Below are 27,321 nucleotides of genomic sequence, written 5' to 3'. Positions count from 1 at the left end.
TTGATGATACATTGTCCCTTTGGCTTATATACAGCATTTAGTGAGTCATTTTAAATTGGCTTTCTTTTTTGGGAACAAATTATGTTTTTCGCTTGATTGGCTGAGGAAACATTCGTGCAATCTGTCGACTTAAATGTCAGTCTGTTTCTCACGTAAAGATATTGTATGACATCATGCCAAATGGGATACTTTTATGGCTTTTTGTGTGTGTTGCTTACTGCCATTATATACACAACCATTCAAAAGTTTGAGGTCATTGAGATATTTTTTTCTTTAAAGTAATTAATATTTTAACACAGCAAGGAAGCATTAAATTGATCACAAGTGACAGTGCAGACAAGTAAAGGCTGTTCTTTTGAACTGTCTATTCAAAGTTTCCACAAAATTATTAAGCAGCACGGCTGCTTTTTAAACTTGTATAATTATCAATTTTAATAAGCGACAAATCAGCATATTTTCTGAAGGATCATGTGAAACTGAAGTAATATTTCACAACATTGCTTTTTTACTGTATTTTAAATGCAGTCTTGGTGAGCATAAGAGACTTTCAATAACAAAATCGTACCGCCCCCAAAGTTGTAAATGGTAGTGTAGGTGCATAAAGAGTCTTAAAAATATCACCAGTGTTCTACAGAATAAAATGACAGCATGCGGGTTCGCAATGGCATGAAGGTGAGTAAATGATGACAGAATTTCTGGGTGAACTTTTCTTTTAAATGGCAAGCTTACTGGCCTCTGCGCTCTGCCTCTGTACCTGTCAGAGGGTCTGGTTTGTGACCCAGAGGCTGGTGAGAGGCTTTTATTCAGGGTTACAGGGGGGCTGTAGTCATTTGAAAAATCACTCCTGCTTCTTTGTGCTGTAGAGTGGAATTGGCTGAAGTGAAGTGAGCACAGGGTGATTCTACACGCAGTGGGGACTGTGTGGCCTATCTCTATGTGTGAGCGTAAGGGTTGAGAATAGAATGATGGGTATTTGTGTGTATGACAGGCTAGAAAAAATGAGGCGAGAGAAGGAGCGAGAGAGTGAAAGATGAATTTTACTGCACGCACGGATCCATTGTGCGAATGTTTGTGTAGCAGTCGGTGTATTGTTTCTCTGTCTATGTGGATAATGGACTTCCTTCGTGTTTTGATTCCATTTGGCCGTCTAATGAAACCTAATTAATTTTGTTGACATTTGTGGACCCCACACTGATATGAATGAGAGGGCTTATTCTCCTGTAGTTTTGTGAATGCTAATCAAGGATATTAACCTAATTCTGTCGTGTATGCATTGCATGGCATTCTTTTTTACTCATTAGCGGGAATTAGCATTCTGAGCCGTAGCACTCTGAAAGGTCTCCTCCTATATGCAGTATAGTGTGTATCCATACAGTAGTTAGCCTAAACTTCCTTGCGATATTTTAATAAACCTCCATTGTAGACTGTTGTCCGGTGGTAGGAGTCTCACACGGGTGATCTTGTCCACTGGGACGTGTTTCTACAAGCTTACGGTCTGAGAACACATGGAAGTTATTTGATTCAAGGAGATGATTGAATTTGTGATGTGCTTCTCTCTTTGTCTCTTTTTCTCCCTCAGGCATCCTGCGTACTGCAGTTCCTGATCTGGATCGAGAAGCACAGGATTTGTATCTGGTGGTCCTGCAAGCTAAAGACATGGGCGGACATCTTGGTGGCCTGTCAGGAACGACTACAATTACTGTACGATTGACGGACGTCAATGACAACCCTCCGCGCTTCGTACAAAGTGAGTAACTTTCCTTATCTTACATCAAGTCTACATCTATGTCCCTTACAGAAGTTTACCATGGTACCAATAGTGTCTGTCAAATTACCATAGTGGCTACAATAAAAGCCATCTTTGAAAAAAAGACACTCTTTGAAGTATATCCCATGTACTGTAGAACCATTTGTATTCCTAAAACCCACATGAGAATTAGCTTTTTTTCCTCCATGGGTTCCCACAGGAATTTTCAGAGAGTTTAAAGTAAATTAAAACTTTTTTACACACAATCATACACAGCTTTTGAAGTGATGTGCTTTAACAGCCAGAGTTAATAATGTTGCTATATAAGGACTAAAATGGTTGTCTGATTCATCATGCATTTGAACTTATTCTTGAGGTAGTTGTGCTACTTTCACTACCATTCAAAAGTTTGGGGTCAGTCAATTTAATTTCTTTTAAATTATTTAAAAGAAATGATACTTTTATCTTGCAAGGACACATTAAATTGAAAAGTGACAGTAAAGACGTTTACTTTGTAAAAAAAAAACAAAAAACACGGATTTCAAAAATCCTGAAGAAAAAAAAGAACCCCCCCCCCCCCAAAAAAAAGACTAAAGCAGCACAACAGTTTTCAACATTGATAATAACAGTAAATGTTATAATGCATGTAATATGCATATTAGAATGATTTCTGAATGATCATGTGACACTGAAGACTGGAGTAATGATGCTGAAAATTCAGCTTTGCCTCACAGGAATAAAGTACATTTTAAAATATTAAATTAGAAAACAGTTATTTTCATATTGTAACAGTATTTTACAATATTACTGTTTTTACTGTATTTTTAATGAAAGTCTCCTCAAGTGATGTTCACCACAGACATTGTTTTATCCATAAATCAAAAACTGCCATTCTAAAAACACATTTGAATTTCCAGAGGAAACAAATGGCAAATTATAACATACTTTCATGATAACTCTTAATAATCAAGATGGTCTTACACCATAGATTTTCTTTATTAAACTTCTATAGTTTTTTTTTCTTTTTCTATTACAGTTTCATATAGTTTTAGGGATTGGTTTGAGTTTTTGGTCATATGTTTTTATGTGAATTCTTACAATTTCACCAATTCCTACAGCTTCTAATAAAACAGGATTGGCAAGTTAACATTATAGGTTGGCCTTCAACTTATCGCCCTATAAAGCTTGGCATTAGCCACCATTGTCATCAAAAACAGAAGCTGACATACTCTTTCAAGCAAATTGCATCTTAAGATTTAACAGTACTTTGGGAATTTTGTTGATACTATTGTTGATGGTAAATTTAAATACATCATAGTGTGGTTTAGATGTTAATGCATGTGTTCCAAACATGTTGAGCTGTGGCGCTCATGTAGTTTAAATCATATCGCTGCCCCATTTTCTTATCCCCTTCCTGTTGTTTCCATCAATAAGAGTGGCAAAATCCCAAAACTTTGGATTCGTGTTATTTTGTTTTCCTAAATGGTCTTGAGAATTGATTGTGTGTACAACCTGGTGCACATAAACCAGCCATTTCTATAAACGGGAGACAGGAGATCTAGAGTTACAGGTTGGTTATAGACAGAGCCTTATCTAGTGCACATCGCCAGCTGTTTAACTGTGCCTGCATAAGGGCCGTAACACTATCAAACGCAGCCACCCCCCAGTTCTGCTCAATTACATACCAGCCCTTTATTAGTATGGTCATAGAAGGGTCCTTTCTCTCCCGACGTCAGCTCTGCCCTTCTCTTTCTCATGTTTTTTTACCGGGGTGAGCCAGGGTGAGATTATCTGAAGACTGAAGAGAGTGAGCATGTGGGGAAAATATATCAAAGTCTCACCCAGGTAGACGTTCAGGTTCATTGGGCAAGGTTGGGTAAATTTCCTCGTACTTGGAAGCCGATTTAGAAATCTCTCCGGGAATTCACTTCAGATAAAAGCAAACAAATTACAGGCGTTTTGGGAGCTGTTTTGACCATTGCAATTACGTTTGAAAAATGTTGCGGGGAGGCAGATACATTCCTCTGTATAATAGATGCAGACTCAGGTGCAGGGGGATTTGAGCTGGTTTCTATAGTTTTAACAGCCTTGAATCGTGTTGGGCAGCCGAGAGGAGCAGAGGAGTGCACTGTGCCCGTGATGGATGGCTGGGTAGATTGTTTGACGGATGATTACATAGGTACGCCTGTTAAGATCAGTGTCTTTTTTTATGAGGCGACGAGATAAGAAGCAACGATACAGAGAAGGTTTCATCATAAATATTACTAATTTATTTCCCCTGAGTCTTTGCTGGTTACAGAACAAAAGAGAAGGAGAGGGGAAAAGAAGATTGAGGGAAGACGAAAAAAGATAGCAAAAGAAGAGAGGATAAGAGAGTTCTTAAGAGAGTTTAAGAATAGAGAACCTAAATGATAATCACCGTAATTTGTCCACGGACAGATTGAGAATGCAAAAACAACAAAAAAAGGGCTGACAGGGATACGGAGATGGGAAGGAGAGGAGAGGTGGTGGTGATGGTGACACAAGAAAAAGGACAGCTTAACTCCGCTCCGAGAATGGAATCAATTTTATTTATGGGAGTGTGTGTCTGCCTGTATGTGTGTGTGTCTGTGTGCCCACTCACACCTTTAAATCATCCATTACGTATCCTGTCTACACTGGAAGCGTCAAAGCTGCACGCCAGCAATGTTGAAAATACTAGCTGTGAGATAAACTTAATGCTGCAGTCTGTAGTTTTTCCTCTTTGTTGTCATCTCCGTTCGAAATCTGCAATTGTAGTTATTCGCAGAATTATCCATTTCACGTGGGTTATGCCTCGGCATGGCACAGCACGGATGAATCCAATGTTTTGAGGAGAATGTGCGGCTGTCAGTCACCGTGCCGGTGTGGATACTGTCATTCGGAATCACAGATTCTACTTTTTGGAAGTATAACCAACATAAGAATTTTCAAGTAAGAACAAGTAAGAAGCAACCACTAGTTCTGACCAACTAAGGGAAAAAAAGCATTGTAGTAAATTGCGCGTATCGTATCATGTCAAATCGTGCAAATTATACTTTATCAAATTGTTAATGTTAACAACATCAGCATTGCGTGATTGCATTTAATGCCCTTCCGATATTTATCCTTGTTTTCGCATGTTTCGCATGGCTTTTCTGTAGCCACTCCGAAGTCCAAAGTCTTTTGCATTTTACAACGGGTGAATCTCCAGTTGTCACTGGTGATTGTCGTTTGAACCTTTCTGGATCCGCCATCAAATTGATGAGTTTAATTATATCAAGTGCTGTGAGAAAAGGCTATAAATCTCCACCTCCAACAACCTCACTCGCAATAAAACCCACTAGCCGAGACACCTTCTTTATGTGTACAGATGTGATGTAATGACGCAAAGACCTGCTCGAATTTTCCGCGGAAATCCACCTGTACCACTGGAATTATTACAAGCTTACCGTTTTGAATCGAGCTAAGGCAAGCAGATAGTTTTGAACACTGGCTGGTTATGTACTTGCTCAAAATGTTTTAACCCAAAAAAGTTACGGACTGCAGCTTTAAGCAACAGTGAAGTTATTAAATTTTTTATATTTAGCAAGGATGGTGCGAGAACCCTATTGGAATTAGGGTTGGGTATTGGTTGGGTTTTATCCGATACCAGTATCTACTCTGTATTTTTCAAACGGTTCCGGTGCTTAAACGGTTCTTGAAACGGTACTTAAGAAAACTAAACTGCACACACTTTATCAAAAAAAATAATACCTCTGTGTGTGTGTGTGTGTGTGTGTGTGTGTGTGTGTGTGTGTGTGTGTGTGTGTGTGTGTGTGTTTGTGTGTGTGTTTGTGTGTGTGTGTGTGTGTGTGTGTGTGTGTGTGTGTGTGTGTGTGTGTGTGTGTGTGTGTGTGTGTGTGTGTGTGTGTGTGTGTGTGATTTTCTGAAAAAGATTTTCTGATTAAATGAAAAATTGTGCCCTTTAAAAGGCTACTGATGTAGCACAAAACACTTGAGTTAAGATCAAAATTTTGTCTTCTCATATTAAGACTTTTACAGAACAGAGAAATATCTGACACTGAGCAGAAATATTTAACACACACAGTATAGCCTCATATAAATATACTTGATATTGATATACTTCATACTTGATATGCAAGATTTGCAGTTGGCATTAAAATGCTAGACTTACCCGAAGAGGAACACTGGCAGCTGAACTTGAACTTTAGTCAAGCGTGTCAGAGGTTTTGGGTTCTAATCCGCATTTGTGGTTTTTTATTATTTTTATTTTTTTTAAACCGATTATGCTCATCAGTGGTTGTATATCAAGCAGGGACACTTTGTGTCCATTATATTTTGAGATTTCACCAGAACGAGATATGAGGCGCCATCTAGGGCTTAAATCAAACTTCATTCACGCACATATGAACCCCTGCATACACGTATACTAGGTAGTCACACATACTGCTGAATGCTCAAACTAATACATATGAAATGCACAACTTCTAAAGTCGCTCACGCACACACACGCAAACTCTATAAACCCAACACACTAGACGCGCGGAACTCTCCGCGCACATACTCATCTGAGACGCGAGCACACACACACACACTCACACAAACTCTCCGCGCACATAATCATATAGACGGCGCCTCATAAATAGATCGATCTCCGCAACGTATTGAAGCGCGCGTCCGAGTGAAGAAAAGTGCGGTGTGCACGAGCCACGAGAAAACACTGTATCCGCGCCACTGATCGCAGCGGCAACGAGCACTTTGATCACTTGATTTAAAAAAACACATTTCAGCCTAGATCGTCTCTTATTTAACAAACGAACTAAATGAATGCTTTGCTGGTTAACTGGAGATGTTTTATTATTGGATCATTCGTGCCGCGAGATGTTTTATAGGGGGCGGTAAAAAAACGTCAGGCACCGAAATCAGGCACCGAAAGTTTCGTTCTTATTCGGTCTGGTTACTACCGTTTACGTTGGAACCGGTTCCCTATTGGAACCGGGTTTCGGTACCCAACCCTAATTGGAATTGTTCCGTTTATTATTTTGTGTTTGGCTTAAAAGAAGGATAAAATTTTAATTAATATTTTCAAATATTAATACACACACACACACACACACACACACACACACACACACACACACACACACACACACACATATATATATATTAAATGTATTTAATGTCATCTTTTTTACTTAAACTTAATTTAATTAATGATTTAATTGGGCGTTCAAGTGAAACAAACTGATGTTGAACTAATTGTGCTTTTTTGTGTTTTTTTTTGTTACAATTTTCAAATATACAGTCATGCTCAAAAGTTTACATACACCCTGCAGAATCTATAAAATGGTAATTATTTTAACAAAATAAGATCATACGAAATGCTTGCTATTTTTTATTTATTATATGCTGAATAAGATATTGTACATAAAAGACATTTACATATAGTCCACAAGACAAAAAATAAATAAAGTTAAACAGCTGAATTTATAAAAATGATCCTGTTCAAAAGTTTGTACCCTTGATTCTTAATACTCAGTGTTGTTACCTGGATGATCCACAACGTTTTACTTGTTTTGTGATGGATGGTCTTGAGTCCTGTGTTGTTACCTGGATGATCCACAAGGTTTTTGTTTTGTGATGGTTGTTCTTCAGTCCTGTGTTTGTCTTGAGCAGTTAAACTGCCCAATGTTCTTCAGAAAAATCCTTAAGGTCCGACACATTCTTTAGTTTTCCAGCATCTTTTGCATATTTGAACCCTTTCTAGCAGTGACTGACTTTTGAACAGGATGAAGATTTCCAAATGTTTTTTATTTTGTTTAAATATAAAAAAAAAATCATTTAGTACTGCCCTTTGGAAGCAACAGAAGATACTTACATGTTTCCCAAAAGACAAATTAAGTACAATTTACCTTGATCTTCAAATTCAAATTTTTGTTACCTCCCGGCTCTTAATGCATGGCGTTCCCTTTGGAGCTTCAGTGAATTTTTGCAATACATTTTTGTAATAGTTGTGTTTGAGTCCCTCAGTTGTCTTCAGTGTGAAAAGATGAATCTCAAAATCATACAGTCACTGCTGGAAAAGGTTCAAGTATGCAAAAGGTGCTGGAAAACTGAAAAATTTGCAGGACCTGAAGGATTCTTCTTAAGAACCGCTCAGGACAAACAAGGGACTCAAGAACAGCCATCACAAAAAAAAACAAAACATAAAACAGTCGTGGATCAAACAGTATTAAAAATAAGGGTATGTAAACTTTTAAACAGGGTCATTTTTATAAATTCATCCTTTTCTTGTTTTGTCTTGTGGTTTATTATAAACAACTTTTATGTAAAATATCTTATTCAGGACAGTACTAAATGAAAAATAACGTGTTTTGTATGATCCCTCTTATTTTGTGTAAATAATTAACATTTAGCATATTTTGCAAGGTGTATGTAAACTTGAGCACAGCTGTAAATTTGTAGTCTGTTTACAGATTTTGTTAAAGGTGCATTGCGCAAGTCTCTGAGTTTTTGCAGAACTATGCCCCCTTCTGGCGACACACGAAACTGCAACCAGAGTTGTGCACGCGGTTATGTGGAGTTTGCGTTGGGTTTTGGGATGAACTAGAAGCCGGTCTCTTTGAATCCATCTTCTACTTTTGCCAAAGTCGCTTGAGTTGTCTTCGCTGATGCGGATAATGGCGGCGAATACACAAACCTGCCAGACATAGCCAGGTGAGCGTGAACGCGCATGACGTCACGCCCAGTCGATTCCGTCCCGAATCCCTTTTATTTTTTTTTACTGTACAGGATTATAGAGGCAATCGCAGAGATCATAGAAGGGCTCATTCAGCCCATCAGGCAATTGTTTAAGCATGTATGGGTTAGAAAAACGTGTATTTTTAACATGAAAAGTTGCTTAATGCACCTTTAATGTATATTGCATTCATATGAACAGGAAAAACAGGACTGCATTGCGTCAAAAATAGAAAAGGCAGTTCTACAACTTAGCGAATGATACAACTGATGCTGTCATTGATTATAATGGGATCGATTATGTTTTGTCGCTCGTGTCCAGTGTAGACACTGTGTTATTCCATGTGTCGGTTCTCATGTCTTTCCTCTCTCCTCCCCCCCCCCCCTCTCCATCTCTCTCCATCTCTCACACATGCCATTTACACACTCACTGACTGACTCATGAGAGGAGACTCGTGCGTGCCTCTGTGTCGCACGCACATACACATTCATGTCACATACACGCGTTCGACAGTTCATCAGTCTGAGGGAGGAAAGAGGACGCCTGGAGATGGAGAAACTCGGAGGTGACAGGTTTTGTCATCAACCCTTAAGGGCTAATTGTCATTCTGCACCCTTTGCTCTTGCTCTTTGGCTTTCTGTGCGTCTCCTTGATATGTGAATTTCTTTTTTCGACCCTCTTCAGCCCTCCTCACCCTTCTGCCCTCAGCTGGCTTTGCATTTAAAGGCTCTTCAGTGGTCAGTGGTGCACACAGACAATAAAACACTGTTCATCGAAACACTTACTGTGTGCTCTCAGCGGATCATAAAGCCCGTTTATTTACACTCTCATCAAAGCATAAAGCCCATTTAGCCTTCTAGATTTGCATTATGGAATCATGCAGTGTCAAGTTCAACAGGCGATTAGGCCTGATGCATATGTTCTCTTGGGTATAATGGCAATAAAACGCCACAGTTTGGTTGTAACTAAGATGCACCCGGAAAACTCATCTCAGCCTCCTCTGGAATCCATTTTAAAAGTAAAGGAAGCGTAAAATGTAAATAATTAGTTGCCTGGCGTCTCACCAATGTGTCTGATGTTGTCTGTGGCGAGAGCAAAGAGGTTTAATGCGAGACCAAAAACCCCATAAGCGCATCCCTAGTGACTTTTCCCAATAAATTCACATGTGTGGGAGTGCTTTAAGCGCTTTCTCTTTTGGTAGTCGGATATGGGCTTTCGGGGTCCTGAACACTCAATTAAAATGAAAGTAGCTTTACAATTAATTGTATTCAGTGGGTCCTCCCTCTGTCAGCAAACCTCTCCGGCTATTTGTATTTGCGGGTCTCTTCCAATCCCATAAGGTTATGTTTCTGTGTTTTCACCGTGCATGACGTGAAAGCGTGTCTGAATCCGTAAAGATGCGTCCCTAGGGCGACTTCTCAGAGCGTGAAGGAGGGATGAAGGAAGGAAGGGATGAGAGGAACACTAATAGCCTCATCTTGGCCATACCAGCCCGCTGTAATCACAGAAGTCCGAGTCGTTTTCATCTCACGCTGTGCTCAAAAACACTGCAGAAGATGTGCTTTTTTCTGGTATGCCAGCGAGCTTGCGGCTCCTTATCTGTGACGCGTGGCCTGGTCTTTGTCCATTTCCTCGAGTCATTTTGCTGGAGAGGAGCTCAGCCATGTGTTCTGATCGGATAATTTGTTGACTGATTCGGCTGATTGGGTTTGGTATGAATAAGGCAAGCAGGCAAAGCGCTTCTGACTTAGCGACTGCCTGTGGGGTCTCCTCGGGGGGCTATAGACAGCAGTGGGGCATGAAAACGTCCCTGAAATCGCTCCGTCGTATCACAACGCCCAATTAGAGCTGGGATTGGATGGTCCACGGTTCCACATGAGGCACTGGTAGCACTGTGGCCAATTTTGGTGATGACTGCATCTTTGCGGCTACCCGCTTACACGTTATGTGCAGGTCTGAGTAAAGTGCATTTGAGGTGAAAAGAGATCATTTGAGTCATCCGAGATTGACTGCACACTGTTTTATTGTCATTAATGAGAGAAAAATATAGAAGAGTAGCACTGCAAAGCCTTTTTGAGGTTTCAATCACTAGCAATACGACAGATCAAAAAGACTTTTCTCAAGAGACCAAATTATCTCCAAAAGAACCTTTACTTTTTACGTGCGCAACACTAAGCTTTCTACATCATTAGTTCTCAGCTGGTTTTGCTACAGGAATCAAAACCATTATTTTATTCCGTTTTCTGTAGACTAGTCGAAAATCACAATTATTTCATTCTTTTAACAGGCATAGTTTTATCTCTTCATGTAGCCTATATACTGTACATCTGACTGTACTTTAATGGTGGGTAGAATGGGTAGAAAGGAAGTGTCAACTTATTTTTCCAGATATTAATATATTTGGATAATGAAAAACTGAATTTTTATATATTGTTTTTTATATTTATTTGTATTATTTTTGTTATTATTAAAGCATTTGTATATATTCTATTAGATTTTTTTCTTTCTTATTTTCCATTTAATATTTATTTCTAATCATTTTTTATTTATTATTAATATTTTTTATAAAAGTGTAAAGGGTCTTTATAAATTAAAAAAGCGCTGATGGGAGTGGAAAGTTCTGCGCATGATTTACTGACGACGTGCAAATTAAAGAACACAGACACAGCCGGATCATTTCCATAATGACCAACGCAATCTTCCAGAGCAGTGCAAATTAGCATCGGGTTTAAATATGCTTTTTAGAAGGGCGTTAAAGAATGGCACAAATACCAGTAAAATGACTACAGCAAACCTTAGTAAATCACCTTGCGTGATTCATTTAAATACTCTCCTATAAATGTATGTGCAATAAGGTCAGCCACAGAAATAACCCTGTCCACACCTTTTCGGCGCTATCTTTTCACTGTGTGTCTTTAGTAGTTTTTTTTAAAGCCAAAAGAGTTAAAAAAGAGTTGCATTGGCGCAAGCTGTTAGTAAATCTGGCCATAAAACTTTAACAAAGTTATTTTCATTATAACATCAACAAAAGGATATGAGAAGCATTTTTAAAATGTTGAAAAGCCTATTCATTTTTCTGTCTTAATTGTGCGTGTTTATTCAGTGATTTGCATTTTAGCATTGCTCTTTTGATAAGAAAAATCCACCACTGTAGATATTCCAGTTCTTGAATCTGACACAAGAGTGACAATATGCTGTTATTTCCTATCTTCCGAGCAGGTGTACAGTGACATGAGCTGTAGGGAAACTTTTTAGTCTTGGTCCATTGTGTGAGTTTTTGAGGAATAACCTCAGAGCCAAACGTCAGTGATGGAATCAATCAGGAGGTTGGCCGTTGTTCTATCGGCGACAGTGAGAGTAGAGTGTGGGAAAAATGGTCAACGATTTCGCTTTTCTTGTCATCTACCCTGGCAGTGTGCCTTCACGCAGAATAATAGGAGTTAGAGCCATTCTTCTTGCATGGAGGCAGAGAACGAGCGATGTGGAGTGGTCGGTGGGGGTAGGTACGAGGGAAGTGATTTCCATGCTAATGGGAATGTTCCCGGCAGGGCTTTCTGTCTGCGCCTATGTCTCTATGATGAATGCAGCCGTCGGACTGCCAGCGCGACGGGGGTCTCGCACCAAACCACGAACTCGCAACTTCCTCTCTCTCGCATCAATGCTGAAAAAAAAGTGAAGTGGGCGCTTGCTAGAACTAAAAGAGAGTGTGGACTCTTGAGCTCTGGCTGCATAAACTAGCCAATTCCTGGCTTATTACTTTGAAATTTTTCTTCTTCTGGACACTGGCCCATGCACTGATGTCTTTTATTATTTAACACGCCATATGATGGTGAGTAATTGGAGAAACAATGCTATGGGCAAGGTCTTTTAGATTACAGACACGCACGTTGAATCACAGGACCGATTTAGTTATACAGCACAGTGTGCCAGGGCTCTTTGAGGGCATTGTTGATAGAGGTCAGTACGGTGATCTAATTCCAGCGGTTAGTACTGAAATATTGCAGCGTGGAGTGAGTTTTAGTTTAACCTGGGTATTTTAAATGATGCCCTGACCACATCAGATGACCTGAGGTGTCCTGAGAGAGCCAGACGCAGCCTGACAATATATACCAGGAGGCCTGGACACAATTGTCGCGGTTATTAAAGTGGAATTACGGAGGGAGGGATTTGATATTAAAGTTATTTTGAGCTGAGGGTGTGGATGTGTTTTGATTACCCCACAGCCCCAGTGGTCTTTCTGAGAGAAATAGAGTGAGAGTCCTCTGGAGGTATTAACACCCCGAAGCAACCACACAGCACTGATTTAACCACCTGTATTTCTCCTCAGAAACAGTGCAGCCCTGACATAAACACAATCTCTGTCCCTTCTCCTTCCCATCTACTTTCCCCCCATTCTCCTTCTCAGGCAATTTCGGCCACCATTCTCAGTCTGTTTTCTCTTTTCCATCACTTTTCTCTTCTCCCAAGAAACTTGTTGGCCACATACACTCACCTAAAGGATTATTAGGAACACCTGTTCAATTTCTCATTAATGCAATTATCTAATCAACCAATCACATGGCAGTTGCTTCAATGCATTTAGGGGTGTGGTCCTGGTCAAGACAATCTCCTGAACTCCAAACTGAATGTCAGAATGGGAAAGAAAGGTGATTTAAGCAATTTTGAGCGTGGCATTGTTGTTGGTGCCAGACGGGCTAGTCTGAGTATTTCACAATCTGCTCAGTTACTGGGATACAACCATTTCTAGGGTTTATAAAGAATGGTGTGAAAAGGGAAAAACATCCAGTATGCGGCAGTCCTGTGGGCGAAAATGCCTTGTTGATGCTAGAGGTCAGAGGAGAATGGGCCGACTGATTCAAGCTGATAGAAGAGCAACTTTGACTGAAATAACCACTCGTTACAACTGAGGTATGCAGCAAAGCATTTGTAAAGCCACAACACGCACAACCTTGAGGCGGATGGGCTACAACAGCAGAAGACCCCACCGGGTACCACTCATCTCCACTACAAATAGGAAAAAGAGGCTACAATTTGCACAAGCTCACCAAAATTGGACAGTTGAAGACTGGAAAAATGTTGCCTGGTCTCGATTTCTGTTGAGACATTCAGATGGTAGAGTCAGAATTTGGCGTAAACAGAATGAGAACATGGATCCATCATGCCTTGTTACCACTGTGCAGGCTGGTGGTGGTGGTGTAATGGTGTGGGGGATGTTTTCTTGGCACACTTTAGGCCCCTTAGTGCCAATTGGGCATCGTTTAAATGCCACGGCCTACCTGAGCATTGTTTCTGACCATGTCCATCCCTTTATGACCACCATGTACCCATCCTCTGATGGCTACTTCCAGCAGGATAATGCACCATGTCACAAAGCTCGAATCATTTCAAATTGGTTTCTTGAACATGACAATGAGTTCACTGTACTAAAATGGCCCCCACAGTCACCAGATCTCAACCCAATAGAGCATCTTTGGGATGTGGTGGAACGGGAGCTTCGTGCCCTGGATGTGCATCCCACAAATCTCCATCAACTGCAAGATGCTATCCTATCAATATGGGCCAACATTTCTAAAGAATGCTTTCAGCACCTTGTTGAATCAATGCCACGTGGAATTAAGGCAGTTCTGAAGGTGAAAGGGGGTCACAGTATTAGTATGGTGTTCCTAATAATCCTTTAGGTGAGTGTATATACCACAAAAATATATAATATATACCACATCTATCTGTCTGTCTGTCTGTCTATCTGTCGATTGATCAATCGTAAAATAGTAAAATAACACCATAATGTAAAATAACATAATTTTAAAATGTAATTTATTCCTGTGATGGTAAAGCTGACTTCAGTCATTACTCCTTCAGTGTCACATGATCCTTCAGAAATCATTATAATATGATTTACTGCTCAAGAAGCAATTTGTATTATTATCTATGTTGAAAACAATTATGCTTTGCTTAATTATTTTCTAGGAACCGTGATAGATTTTTTTTTTTTGGATTCTTTGATGAATAGAAAGTTCAGAAGAACATTTGAAATATAAATCTTTTGTACATTATAATGCCTACTGTAATTTTTGATCATTTTAATGTGCCCTTGCTAAATAAAAGTATTAATTACTCGTACTGTCCCAGAAGTTTTTAAGTGTAATATAAACAAATGTAAATATAATGTAATATTAAAATGTCCAGTGCATATTATCACCTGGCAGTTAATAGTAAGCCAGCATCTACCGAGCCACCGTTTTTTTGTTTTTGCACTGTAAAAAAAAGAAGTATAATCAACTTGGATGTTTAAGTCATTTCAACTTAAATTACATTAAACAAAGAAAAGTTTTGAAAGTTGAAAATTTGTATAACTTTTTTTTTTTTTTAATTGCTTAACTTATTTTAAAGCAATGTAAAAACATCTGTTGTCATAACTTATTGATTGTATAATTTTTTACAGTGTGCTGGGTAAAATACATGTTTTTAAGCAGTCTGCTCTCTCTGACAGTTATCTACACTGTAGCGTAGATTAGCCTATGTAAACCAAACTGGGTTTCAGGGATATAGCAGGCAAAGTTTAGACCGAGCATGAAAGCTTCTCTCTTACCCTTTGATTGTGAGCCATCCAGTGTTAATTACGGTGATCTAGACAAGTCTGGCCCAGTCTGGTGCATGCTGTGTAAATGGAGGTTTCAAGCCAAGTCATCCTTATTTAGCGCAGATTAAACTCCATGGCAGAATGGCAGAAAATAGTGATTTAAATAATATTGGAGGAGTTCGATAATAGAAATAATTCCAATAATTGTCTTCTCTAATTAAGCTCCACATCATTGAAGAGTGTAATTAAAATAGTAGTAGTTCATATTAGCCTCCTTTTAATCCTTTTTCATTTTCTTTGCCTGCTTATTTTTGCTCTATTTATTAATATTTCATCTAAAGTTCAGCGCTTTCTGCTTCAATTGACGGCTTAATCATTGCCCACAGACACGTCTCCCGCCCCCCTCCGTACCTCAACTTTCTCCATCCCTCAGTCTCATGCACAACATCACATACTCATGGAAGGCAGATGCACATCCACGCACAAGCGCTTGGCCTCACATCATCATGTCTCTTGTGTCCGTTTTCACCTTTTCTCTTTCTTTAGCTCACCTCCTCTGACTTCTCTCTTTCCCTCCCGTTAGCTTTTGCACCCCTGTGTTCTCAGTCCTTTCATTCTGAGGAACAGTATACAGTAACTGTCCATCTCCCACGCATCTCTCTCTTTGAGTCCTCGCTCACTGCCGCCAAACCAATTTCTTAATCTCTGCCTCTCGTTCTCACTTTCAGTGTTCCTCCAGTTAGTCTTTTGATGTATTCATATACAGTTAGCTAACTCCCCCTGTGCCGAATCCGTGCTGTGCTGAATCTGTCCTTTTGGCACGAGTGAGCAGTGTTAACCCCCTCGCAATCCCATGCTGTGCGCCCATTCACGGGAGGTGAGCTAAATCATAATCTGCATAATCATATAATCTCAGTGGGTCTTTACTGATTGCTTTGCTCTTTTGATGAACAGTGCCTTATATCCATCATGCTATTTATTACACATATACACATTCATTAGAATATATGGCTACTTTTGAATGGCCTATTTTTCATTTCTTTTCCACTGTTTATAGATCCCTTTATATGTGCATAGAGCCTCTGTTTTTGCACTTTCCACAATAAAAGCTGTTCCAAAAAACAAACCTGTTGGAGTCCACGCTTATTTATCACTAGTGGTTGACCAATATATATTGTCATGGCTATTCTTCTTTTTCTTCTTTTTTTTAATTGGACTTTTGAGTTAGGGTGATTAGTGTCGGAAACACTTTTAATTGGACGTTTATTGTATCTCTCTCTCTCTCTCTCTCTCTCTCTCTCTCTCTCTCTCTCTCTCGCTCTCTTTTTTTTTGGCTGATTAGTAATGGAAACTATATTTTGACATCTAAAGTAAATCTTTCTTTGCAGTTTTTTTTTTAATCAAGTTCAAAACTTTCTCAAATGTCTCAATTTTTTTATTCATTATTTTCAGGTTATTTTAGTAAATATTATGTATGCTAAGTGCTAAATATTATATTGATATTTATTTTTATCAATTGGTTGATATTTGGCTTTTTTATTTGGACTGATTATGGTCGATTAGTTTAGGAAATTTTGACGTCTAAGTAAAACTATATTTTTGACGTGTATTCAATTTTACATTTTCAAATGAATTATCTAACTTATTTTTGCATTATGTATAAATATTTTTAAATATAAATAAAAAACATGAAGTTTTGCGCTTATATTGTGCATGTTTTATTTACTATATTTAAATTAAATTGTGTGATATATTTCTGCTTTATATCGGCCTTTGATTATATGAGGAAAAACTGTTCACCACTTCTCATGGTCCCTCGTTGTAACCCTATGGGAGGATCCAGATGGTGTAACTATGACATCTACCCGTAGAGTTGACCTGCAGAACGGTAAAGGGACAGGGCAACTGATGCTGAGGCGGGATGTTTTGGGACAATTCTCTCCACATCCTTTATTTTACACCCTTCCTCCATAAGTGCCACCGTGATGGACGTCTTAAAAGGATGCAGATTTTATTCAATCTAATTTTCAACCCGCGCTTGAGCTTTTGCCAGCTAGACACTTTTTTAATGACTCTTCCATCTCAGAGGTCTCATTTCTACGGCAACATAAAGCCTCATCCATAGATAAGACCTCTTATTTTCTCTTTTCCTTCTCTCACTCTCTCTTAACTTTACTTTTTATTTTTGTCTCCTGCCTGTTCTCTCTTCTAGCATTTCCTTTGCATTTCTATTCAGCTCTGTAATCGCTACATCTTTGAATCAAGCTGTTTTCCCCTCATTTACAAACAACAACAGTCCTCTGTATCTATTCATCCATCGAAAAGTCTTTGTACCATTTAAATAGGTTTCTTTTCAAAATCCATTTTTTTGCTTGTCCACATGTAGTCTTGCCCACACTGAGTCTCACACATCTCGCTCAGTGGACCTGAGGTAATTGTCCATGTTATTTACTGAGCTGAACCTGCATTAATCCACAGACCTGCTAATTAACTCCATCTGCCTATCATTGAAAAGCTCTAAATACTCTCCTCTTAATCTCCCATTGGGCGCTGACTCATACCAGCCAATCCCTTCTCTGTCCCTGGGAAGCCCAGCCCCATTAGAGTGGCTTTTAATGAATTAAAAGAACAAAACTAGCAGGCTCTCTCATTGCAGAGGTGAGGCCGAGAGTAAAGGTGGTGCTTTTGAAGTGAGATCGAGCAGGCGCTGCGGTGGCATTTCGCTTGTCCCTTCTGAACACAATTACTGTGACCCAGTGGGGAGTGCTATCTCGAAGTCACAGAACATTGATCTCGTCCCTTCATGGTGTTTGATTGGCCGACTAAAGCTGCTTCGGAAAAAGATGAGCATCCGTTTGCTTCCCTGCTCTTCTTCTGTCCTGATTTGTGATTTCCGAGGTGACAGGTAGCTGTCATTGTGTGTTTGCTTGTTTGAAGTGAGTTTGGCATGGAAAAAGACAAACTATTTTGTGTCATAACCTTTTTGGCAAAAGGGAACTCTACAGCTTTTTTATCTATTTTCTCTAGACATGTTTAGCACCGATTTAAAATCACCTTTCTACTATATAGACAGACAAATGCTGCACGATTATTGTATCTATGATAACATTTCTGTCTAAATGTACATGGCAAAAATCAACCTTTTCGCACTGAAAGATTATTCTGACAACTTTTTTTTTTTACATGCATCTAGGAATTTATTTTTTTAAATGATTTTCTGTTGTAGTTAAAAATAAAATAAAAATGTAATAAAAATGAAATCAAATAAAATATGTCCACCTTAACAGTGCATATACATTTTGTATGAATTTTTACAATTTTGTTTGTATCTTAGTATTTCCATCCAACATTTTTTTAAACAATAAATAAGTTTTATTATAAATTTAAGTGGAAACTTATAAAAGTGGCTAATTTTGTATTATATACACCAAAGTTCAAAAGTTTGGGAGCTAGCCAAAAAAAATTTTTTTTTTAAATAGATCAAAATTAACAGTAAAGTAAATGCTGTTTTTAAAACGTATTCTGTATTCATCAATGAATCCTGAAAAAAATTACCGTTTCCACAAAAATATTAAGCACACAACTGTTTTCAACATTGATAATGATATGAAATGTTTTTTGAGCACCAAATCAGCCTATTAGAATGATTTCTGAAGGATTATGTGACAATTCAGCTTTGCCATCATAGTAATAAACTATAATATATACAGTATATATATATATGTGTTTGTGTTTGACTTCCTGTTGTGCCAAATCCTTCAATCCTAATGCGAACAGCTCTCCTCGATTTTGCCTCAAGTGTGCCAAATCGCAGACGACATCTTCTAAGTGGAAATTCGTGCATTTGCTTGACAAAAGTGACAGAGCGTTTTGAAGTCCGAGCAATGACACGGTGGCCACTCTGTTGACGAATCCTCACACACTTGTTGTATCGTAGACTTTTTCCCCATCAGCCACCTCTCCCTCTACGAAGAACAGCAGGACATCAACTACATGTCAGTCTGTGCTGAAATTCAAAGCCCTTCAAATGCAGAACTGATGCACACTACTGAGGGAGTGATTTGAAAGGCTGGTGTTATATTTCTGCACATTTAGGTGGAGTTGGTTGATATACGGAGATGATTATTAGCTTTGACTTTCATCACAGGCTGTTGTTTTGTTGTTTCACGGATACAAGGTGTCTAATGGAGATGTACTGCGTAATGTCCCGGGTTGTGACGTTTGGAACTAATGTTCACTATATATACAACTCTGTTGAAGGCAGATATCATGTTTTAGACCATCACTCTTCTTTATCCTTCCTTCCTTCTTGACTTTTCTCAGTATATATATGTCACAATAAAATCCTATCGCTGTTTTAAAACATTCTGTCTTTGTGTTTGAAATGTTGCTTGTTGTCTGCGGCAGTGTGAAATAGTCTTTTTTTTTTTTTTTTTTTTACATTTAGTAAATTTTTGTCATGTGACATTCATTATTTTTGTCAGATTTTACATCGTTCTCTTTTCTGACTGCTGTAATAATCTCAACACTTTCATACAGTATATACATTTTCTTCTTTTGCTATTGGATCAAATGGAAATACAACATTTTTATTTGCTGTCGTCTCCCGTTCACCGCAATATATGTTTTCCCAACTATGACTTCCGTTTCTGAGAATCCTGTAAAATTAAAAAGGTTGCACAACAGAGTCCACATTACAGCTATAACGCTAACAGCATAGAGGAACGATATAGTTGGAATCACTCTCAGAGCGATTTTCTTCCAGCTGATGAACAATAAAAACATTACAGCCAATCAGAATCCATCCTGCTTTAAAGATCTTGAGCATTTAAAGTGCTAGACGACAAAACTGCAGTGCGTACTTATGATAAACAGAGCGTTATCGTGCGTTGGTGTGGACGCTTATATTGTTATTGTTAGTTATCTTTATAGTTATCGTACTTTGTGTGAACGGGCCTTTATTGTGACTAAAATGGCATCTAATTTTTGGTGATGAAAATAACATTTTACGAAATTCAACCAAATATTCAAACATTTTATTAACTGGAGCTCCAATTAATGCATCAATTTGTGCAGATGCAAGTTGTAATTTTACAGTTATTCGGTGTACATATGAAGAGTTCAGATGCAAAAGCCTCTAAGTGCCATCAGAAATTTTCTTCTAGAATGATCATTTTTATCAAGCTCGTATATTTAAGTTCAGTAATTTCACTTAAATGGCAATGAAAATTACCAATTAATTGTCATTTAAGTGAAATTGCTGAACTTAAATATACAAGCTTGATAAAAATGATCATTCTAGAAGAAAATTTCAGATGGCACTTTTAGAGGCTTTTGCATCTGAACTCTTCATATCTAATTAATCTTATTAATTAACCCACTCGCAAAGCGCTTCCGTTTTCCGGTGTTCATTCACTGTTTAGCTTCAGAAACAATCATATTGTTTTTAGACTTTTCTTCTTCAAAAAACACTGTTAGTGCATTAATATCTTGCATTGTGATTTTTTTTCCTGGCATTTTTTTTTTTTTTTTTGCTAACAGCATGTTTCAATTAAAATTATTGGTAACACTTTACGGTAAGGTCTCTATTTGTTATAGTTAAAGCATTAACTAACACAAACTAATAATGAGCAATACATTTTTTTACAGCATTTATTCACCTAATTGTTAATCTTAGTTAATACAAATGTTCATGTTCATGTTAGTTCACAGTGCACAGTGCAATGTTAACATACAACTTTTGATCTTAAAAATGCATTAGTAATGGTTGAGATTAACAACTATGTATTGTGACAATTACATAACAATTTATGTAATGTATTAGCTCAACAATGAACAATTTAAGTGCATCATAAAAGTAGCCACTTCTGTATTATATACACTAAAGTTCAAAAGTTTGGGAGCTAGCCAAAATAATAATAATAATACAAATTTAATTTAAATAGATCAGAATTAACAGTAAAGTAAATGCTGATTTTTAAAACATATTCTGTATTCATCTAATGAATATAGATGAAACAAATGAAACTGTATTGTAAAGTGTGACCAAATGAATTATCATCATGATGTGCATTTTTGTCATCATTGACGAAAAATCTTCGCTAACAACCATTTTTGCGAAGTCAATCAATAACCAAAGTCAAAAGGGGAACTCAAAAGGATAAACTCGTAATTGAAATACAGTGAAATATGAGATGCTTCAGTTTAAAGCAAAACAAATTGATATGATGTATGAGGATGCTAAATGATTGTCCATGTCTCACTTCTCATCCCGTCTTTTTGTCCAAATCTTTTTCCTATCTCAGGTTCCTGGCTGTTCTCTGTGTCAGAGTTGGCCGTGCCAGGGGCGGAGGTGGGTCGGATCTCAGCAACAGATGCTGACTTGGGAGACAATGCCAAGCTGGAGTACACCATCCTGGACGGAGAGTCAGGGGACACCTTTAACATCACCGGAGCCAACCAAGAGGCCGTGATCATTCTGAACAAGGTGGGAAGAATGTCCACAGGACATATGGGAAAGGGAGAAAACCTTGCTGAAAAGCACATCTGAAGCCAGTATGAATTTCCAGTTGGTTGCTGATTTGGTGCTGGGTTTTTTTTTTAGGCAATATCCCAAAATTCACATAGAAAATATGTTGGACACAAACTCGGCTGCTGGCTGTCAGCTAAATATGGCTACAGTAGTGAAGGTTGTCGACCAGCATGGTCTTTCTGTTTGAGGCAGGCTGAACAAGAAAGTCTTGCTGGTTAAGCTAGTTAAAGGCAGGGTAGGTAGGACTATATAAAAATAAAAGATCCAAATTTGTTAAAACTTTCTATATATATCAATACATAATTAAAATGTAAGTACTCTGAAAAAAAGAGTATAAAAATCAAGTGACTCTAGACCGTTTAATCTGTATTAAACACAGCTCATTATTTCGATTCGGGACGAATCAAAGGATTGGCTTAGGCGACTGTCACTCTCTCTCGCAACCATGGCGACCACCCTTTTGCCACGGGATCTGCCCACTTGCGCGCGCACGTTTGATTTGAGGAATTCGAGAGGCACGGAACCTAGGAATAGCAAAACAATGGCAGAGAAAGAGCAATCAAAATTCACATTACCGGCATGCAGTTAGTGAAGGCAAACAAGGCAAAAAAAGAAGACAGTACAAGAAAAGGTAATGAACAAAAAGTCTTTGGATAAACAAAGAAATAAAACGCCTGTCAATATCATCGTGGCTTTCCAGCGACCACCCCGTCCTCAGCCTCTACTTCCTCGGACCCTAGTTGCACGCCACGGCCTCTTGCACGACCTCCTCTGCTTCGCCCTAAAATTATTTTTATTTTACAAAAGGACATTTTACAAACCTACGTTTTGCGCATGTGCTCCTGCATGCACTTTTCCAGTCACAACACAGCAATCAAAGGAGGACGCGCTGAAAACTGTAATGCTGTTCTCTTCCTTCATAACTCCTACTGAGAATGTTTGAGTTGCCGAGGAATTTGTGACTGTTTCAGCTGTTCAACCACATCAAATTTTCGTAATTAGTAAGTCCGTGCTTTTTCTCTTTTTGTTCTTATGTGCTGAAGGGCTGCTGTGCCTTGGTGAAACGGTGTTTGTACGTGAAGAGCTCTTTTCCAAAACGCCATAAACCTAAAAAGCTTCCTCAAAGTTCCAGCAAAAGTAATGATTATGAATGTGTAAAATATTGCAATAAGACATTTTAATTGTTTATTAATTTCTGTGTCGACTGCAAAGATGAAGTTGACGATATTTGACTCGCGATCTTCGCAGTAGGCTAGTGAACGCATGCACCGGAGAAATGCACATTTAGGCTAGTTTTATTTTGTTTTGGATGGTTTTGTTTAGAACCAGATTTCTGTAAATATATTCCACATTTTTTAGGCCTGTGAGGCGAGGCTATACGGTTCGGTTCACCATGATATAATCTCCAGTTCAAGCACCTTATGTTGTGATTGATAGCCTATATTTACTTTATGTATTTAATCCAGGAATGAAAATATTAATGAATTAATGAAAAAAAAATATATTAAAATTAAGATACAATTAATACAAAACGAAATTCGTTTTAAAGAAAGGCTTTGTGCTTTCTGTTTTGAGGTCTCTGTTAAAGTTTGAAAGTCTTAGTGCAGCTTTCAGAGCGCTCGCGTCCATATATTGGAGAACTGTCAAGTAATATTGTTTTTTCCTCATAAATGCAAACACGAAAAATAAAAGACAAAAACTTTTTTTAAAAGACAAACCATAAATTTAGAAAAAAAAAAAAAAAAAAAGATGGATTTATAGCGTTTTGGGGGAAAAATGAATGGATTTATACCGTTTTGAAAATGTTATTTTTTTTTTACTTTGAATTGATCATCAACAATAGTGTTGTTTGATTTAATAATCACTGTTGCAAGAAGTGCCTAGTTAAGTTAAGTTAAGTAATTTTTTTTTTTTTTTTTTTTAAGTGGAAAAAGTAGGGGCTGCCACAGATTATGTTTAGTTAGCTCCTTTATTGTTTTTTTCTATAGCCTAGAATAATATAGGTCAAATGCAGCAAGTCAAAAGACCAACTGGACCTTCTTTGCCAGTTTGCTCACATTTCTTTGAAGGATGGCAAAAATATCGCCTGAATATCGATATCTAGATATTGGAAAAAAATATCGAGATATTCATTTTTGTCAATATCTCCCACCCCTACATGCAGAACACCATATATGTTATGAATCTTACACGAAATTCATCTTCATCACAATATAACTGATGGTAATGTAAAAAAGTGTATCAATGCAACCTGTTTTTAGCTTATATAACTAGCTCGTTAGCGAATCAAAAAATATATATTTTAAATTTACCAATATCAATATGCTAGCTTGATAGTGAGTACTAAAATACATCTTATTTGTTTATATTCATAAGCAATTAGCGTTAGATTTTTTTATTACATGTGATTCTGACATGATGTCACTACATGCACTGTGCTCCTTCCTCTCTGCTTGTCTCAGGTAAATAATGCGTCTTCAGCTCAGCGGTTGGAGTCGCGCGTTCATGTGTTTTGGGGGCGTGGCTTTGGAAGGAGCCCAGAAGGGAGGGGGTGGAGTGAATGGAAATAATGAACTGTCTTTAAAACAGTCCTGAGAGGTCTACAGACACTCGATTTTTATACTTTCTTTTTCAGAGTACTTACATTTTAATTATGTATTGATATGTACATAAAGTTTAAACAAATTTGAAAAAGAAGTTTTTTAGACCATTCCTACCTACCCTGCCTTTAAGAAGCCTGGTGGGAACTGCAGCACAATAGTGTTTACCTGCATCCAAAACACAGTGCATTCTGGTAACCATCGCTGGTCTTTTCAGCAGGGAAATGTGTGTGTGTATGTGTGTGTGGGCATGGGTTCATAGAAGGTGGGTAGAGGTCAGAAGACGCCTCATAGAGCAGATGATGCTCCGGTGTAGGAGGGGCAGGTTACTCATTTTGCCAGGTGTCGTGAGAAAATCTGCTCCAGTGGAAGAAAAAAACCTCAACAAAAGGCCAAAATGAGAGTCGGTTCTGTATAGGCGATGTGAGTCAATGTTGAATCAGCCCCATCGCAGTCTGTGTTGCCTCTCGCATTCGTGCGTGTGCGCGAGACACCGATCAGAGAGAAGAGTGTGATTTACGCTGACATGCCGTGTGGTGCATGCCACACGCGGGAGCCCCATGAGACTGCACTCATTCACTGATAAAGATTCTGAGTGGCACTGTTCGCCTGAGGGCATCTTCGCATCACCTGAAACAGCACATGATACAGTAGTAAATTGAAGGAATAGTTTGCTCAGAAATTAAAATTCTGTTATTGTTTACTCACCCTTATGTCATTCCAGACACATATGCTGTATTTTCTCTCTCCATAGAACTCAAAAGTAGAAGTTTTTTTAGAAGCTTGTCATACAGTGACAGCTCATAGTCACCAGGGACTGTCAAGCTCCAAACAGGACCAAAAAAAAAAACACAAAACAAAACAAAAAAGTATGCATTAAATCATTATATTCCAAACCAAATGTTAGATAAGTCTTATTCCTTGATAATCTTGGTGCCAGGCTCTAAATATCTGCCTGTGTTCTGGCTGAATGTGAGGTTAAACACTTCGGAGTTGGATTATTTATAAGAAAGCTGTCACTCCTTGTTGATAGATGTTGCTTCCCTCATACAGTACGTGCACAAACAGTCAAAACATGTCTTTGTCACTTAATGCATTTAACATGCAATGCATAGCTATACTATGTTACACTTACTATAATGCATTATAATTTACGTAAATTATACATTTGCTTTATTTGTTATTTAAGTAACAACATTTTTTTATCGGAATATAGAAGATTATGAGTTCAATTCTGTCTGTTCTTCACACTTCTGTTCAGAAGACTTGGAAACGAGTTGTTTGGACTACATATCTTTTTTTTTTTGTCTTTGTTTTTAACAGTTGTGTTAAGATTCTTTATGTGTTTTTGACTGCAGATATAACTGCTTACAGGAACAACATTAACCTAAGTAAAATGTGACAGAATCAAACTGTCCCTTTAATGGACCAACAGGCTCATTTTACATACAAAATAATCTCAGCTAATCAGGTTTTGCAGTGATATGTTGCCTATTACAGTTAAAATGCTTGAAGCGCCATTTCCAAGCTGCTGGGTGGCCAGGTGATTGTGTGTATGCTCTGTTCAGATCTGGATCTGTGATCAGACACTGGGAAAAGCCAGCACAGTTTTATTGATGCCAATCCAGGTTCCTGGATTCATTTGTGTGTACCTTAGGTTGACTTATGGGGGTTTGCCTCTGTGACAGTCCTGGCAGGTGTGGGGAAGTCAGTGTTAAAAAAAGGCTTTGGCTGCAGGTGAGCCTGGGAGGGATTTTAGGCCAGGGATGTGTTACTGCGATAAGGGAAAACTGGAAAGAGGAAAGCGACAGAAAGGAGCAGTGAGATAAAACGAGTGGCCAGAGAGAGGAGACAGTATATAGAGAGATACAGAGACGTGGAAGTAAGACATACACTAGGGCAGACAGTATTAAAGATAAAAATGTAAAGTTAGAATTTGCAGTGCAGTACCTTCCTCAACTGGAGCCATTCCTTACCGCTCTAAGAACCGCTCGGCCCGACGGTGGAAAAGCGGCTAAAGTTGCTAGGCATAGATGTTATGTGAAGTCTTGCACGTTCAGTTTTTTTGTTTGTTTTGTTTATAGGATGGTTATTTTATTTTAAAGCCGCACACAGAGTAACTAACTGAAAATGTAAAGACAGTGTCTCTTTAAACTAAGTGCAAATGGACCCTTTTCGCATTTTCTGGTTTGGGATAAAGAATAGTATCCACCTTATTTTTCAGGTAAGAACGGGGGCGACCATTTGTAATTGGCTTCCGGTGTCATTCGCTTCCAGTTATTTTTAGCTGAACAGAACTGCTTGTTTTGCTGCTTGATATTGCAAACTGGTATTTATTACCATATTATTTTAATGTAGTGTCTTAATTATAAACATGCTGTTTTTTAGTGCAGACAGTTTTAAAGTTTACTGCACTCTGTTATTTCCCTATAGCGGCTAATAAATCGGAAATCTCACACATTCACAGAAAACATCTTACTTGCATGTTGAAAAATAAGGTGGATAGCAGACTAAACTTTACAAGGGTTCATGGACCATATAGGCGATAAAGGAGCAAATACTATTTTTGTACATTTAAAAGTAATGTGTTTCTTTACTAGTTACTTGAAAAAAGTAATCTTATTACGTAACTCGCATTACTTGTAATACGTTAGCCCCCCACCCCCATGATACTAAAATGAAACATTGAGAACTCCAATGAAGGGATAGTTCCAAAACCTCATGTTCCAACACCAGTATCCATTTCTATCCAATGCTGAACACAAAAGAAGATATTTTGAAAAGCGCTAGGAACCAAACAACATTGGAGCCCATTGACTTCCATTCCCTTTATCATCTTTTATGTTCTGCAGAAGAAAGGAAGGGTGAGTAACTTATGACAGATTTAAAATTTTGGGGTAAAGTATTCCTGTAAATCATGTGAGCTTTGAAAGAACCACCTTGAAGGAATAAAGAGTTCACCTGGGAAAGAAAGATGGAATGCTTCAGTCTTCTAATGCTTAGTGAAGGAGGAAATGAAAAAGGGGAATTATGGGTAAACAAATGAACTCCTCCCATGTCTCTCCTTGAATTTCTACTTCATCCTCCACTGCGCTGATGCTTTATTCACCCAATCATATTTTC

At 38.2% G+C, this 27,321-nt stretch overlaps 1 protein-coding gene across 1 annotated transcript in view; it reads left to right on the top strand.

Moving 5' to 3' along the window:
• Positions 1–27,321, top strand: part of cdh24b (cadherin 24, type 2b) — a gene marked incomplete at its 3' end in the record, with an annotated part of 140,746 nt that overhangs the window by 87,175 nt on the left and 26,250 nt on the right. Inside the window, exons 5-6 of the mRNA XM_081373761.1 lie at positions 1,580–1,747; positions 21,372–21,553. Of these exons, the coding sequence (XP_081229887.1) occupies positions 1,580–1,747; positions 21,372–21,553 (350 nt within the window). The remainder of the gene's footprint in view (positions 1–1,579; positions 1,748–21,371; positions 21,554–27,321) is intronic.

The sequence above is a fragment of the Scardinius erythrophthalmus genome (genome assembly GCF_964197995.2).
Source record: "Scardinius erythrophthalmus genome assembly, chromosome: 9".
Lineage (NCBI taxonomy): Eukaryota > Metazoa > Chordata > Actinopteri > Cypriniformes > Leuciscidae > Scardinius > Scardinius erythrophthalmus.
The sequence above is the reverse complement of the archived record's forward strand: the minus strand, read 5'-3'. Positions and strand labels throughout refer to the sequence as shown.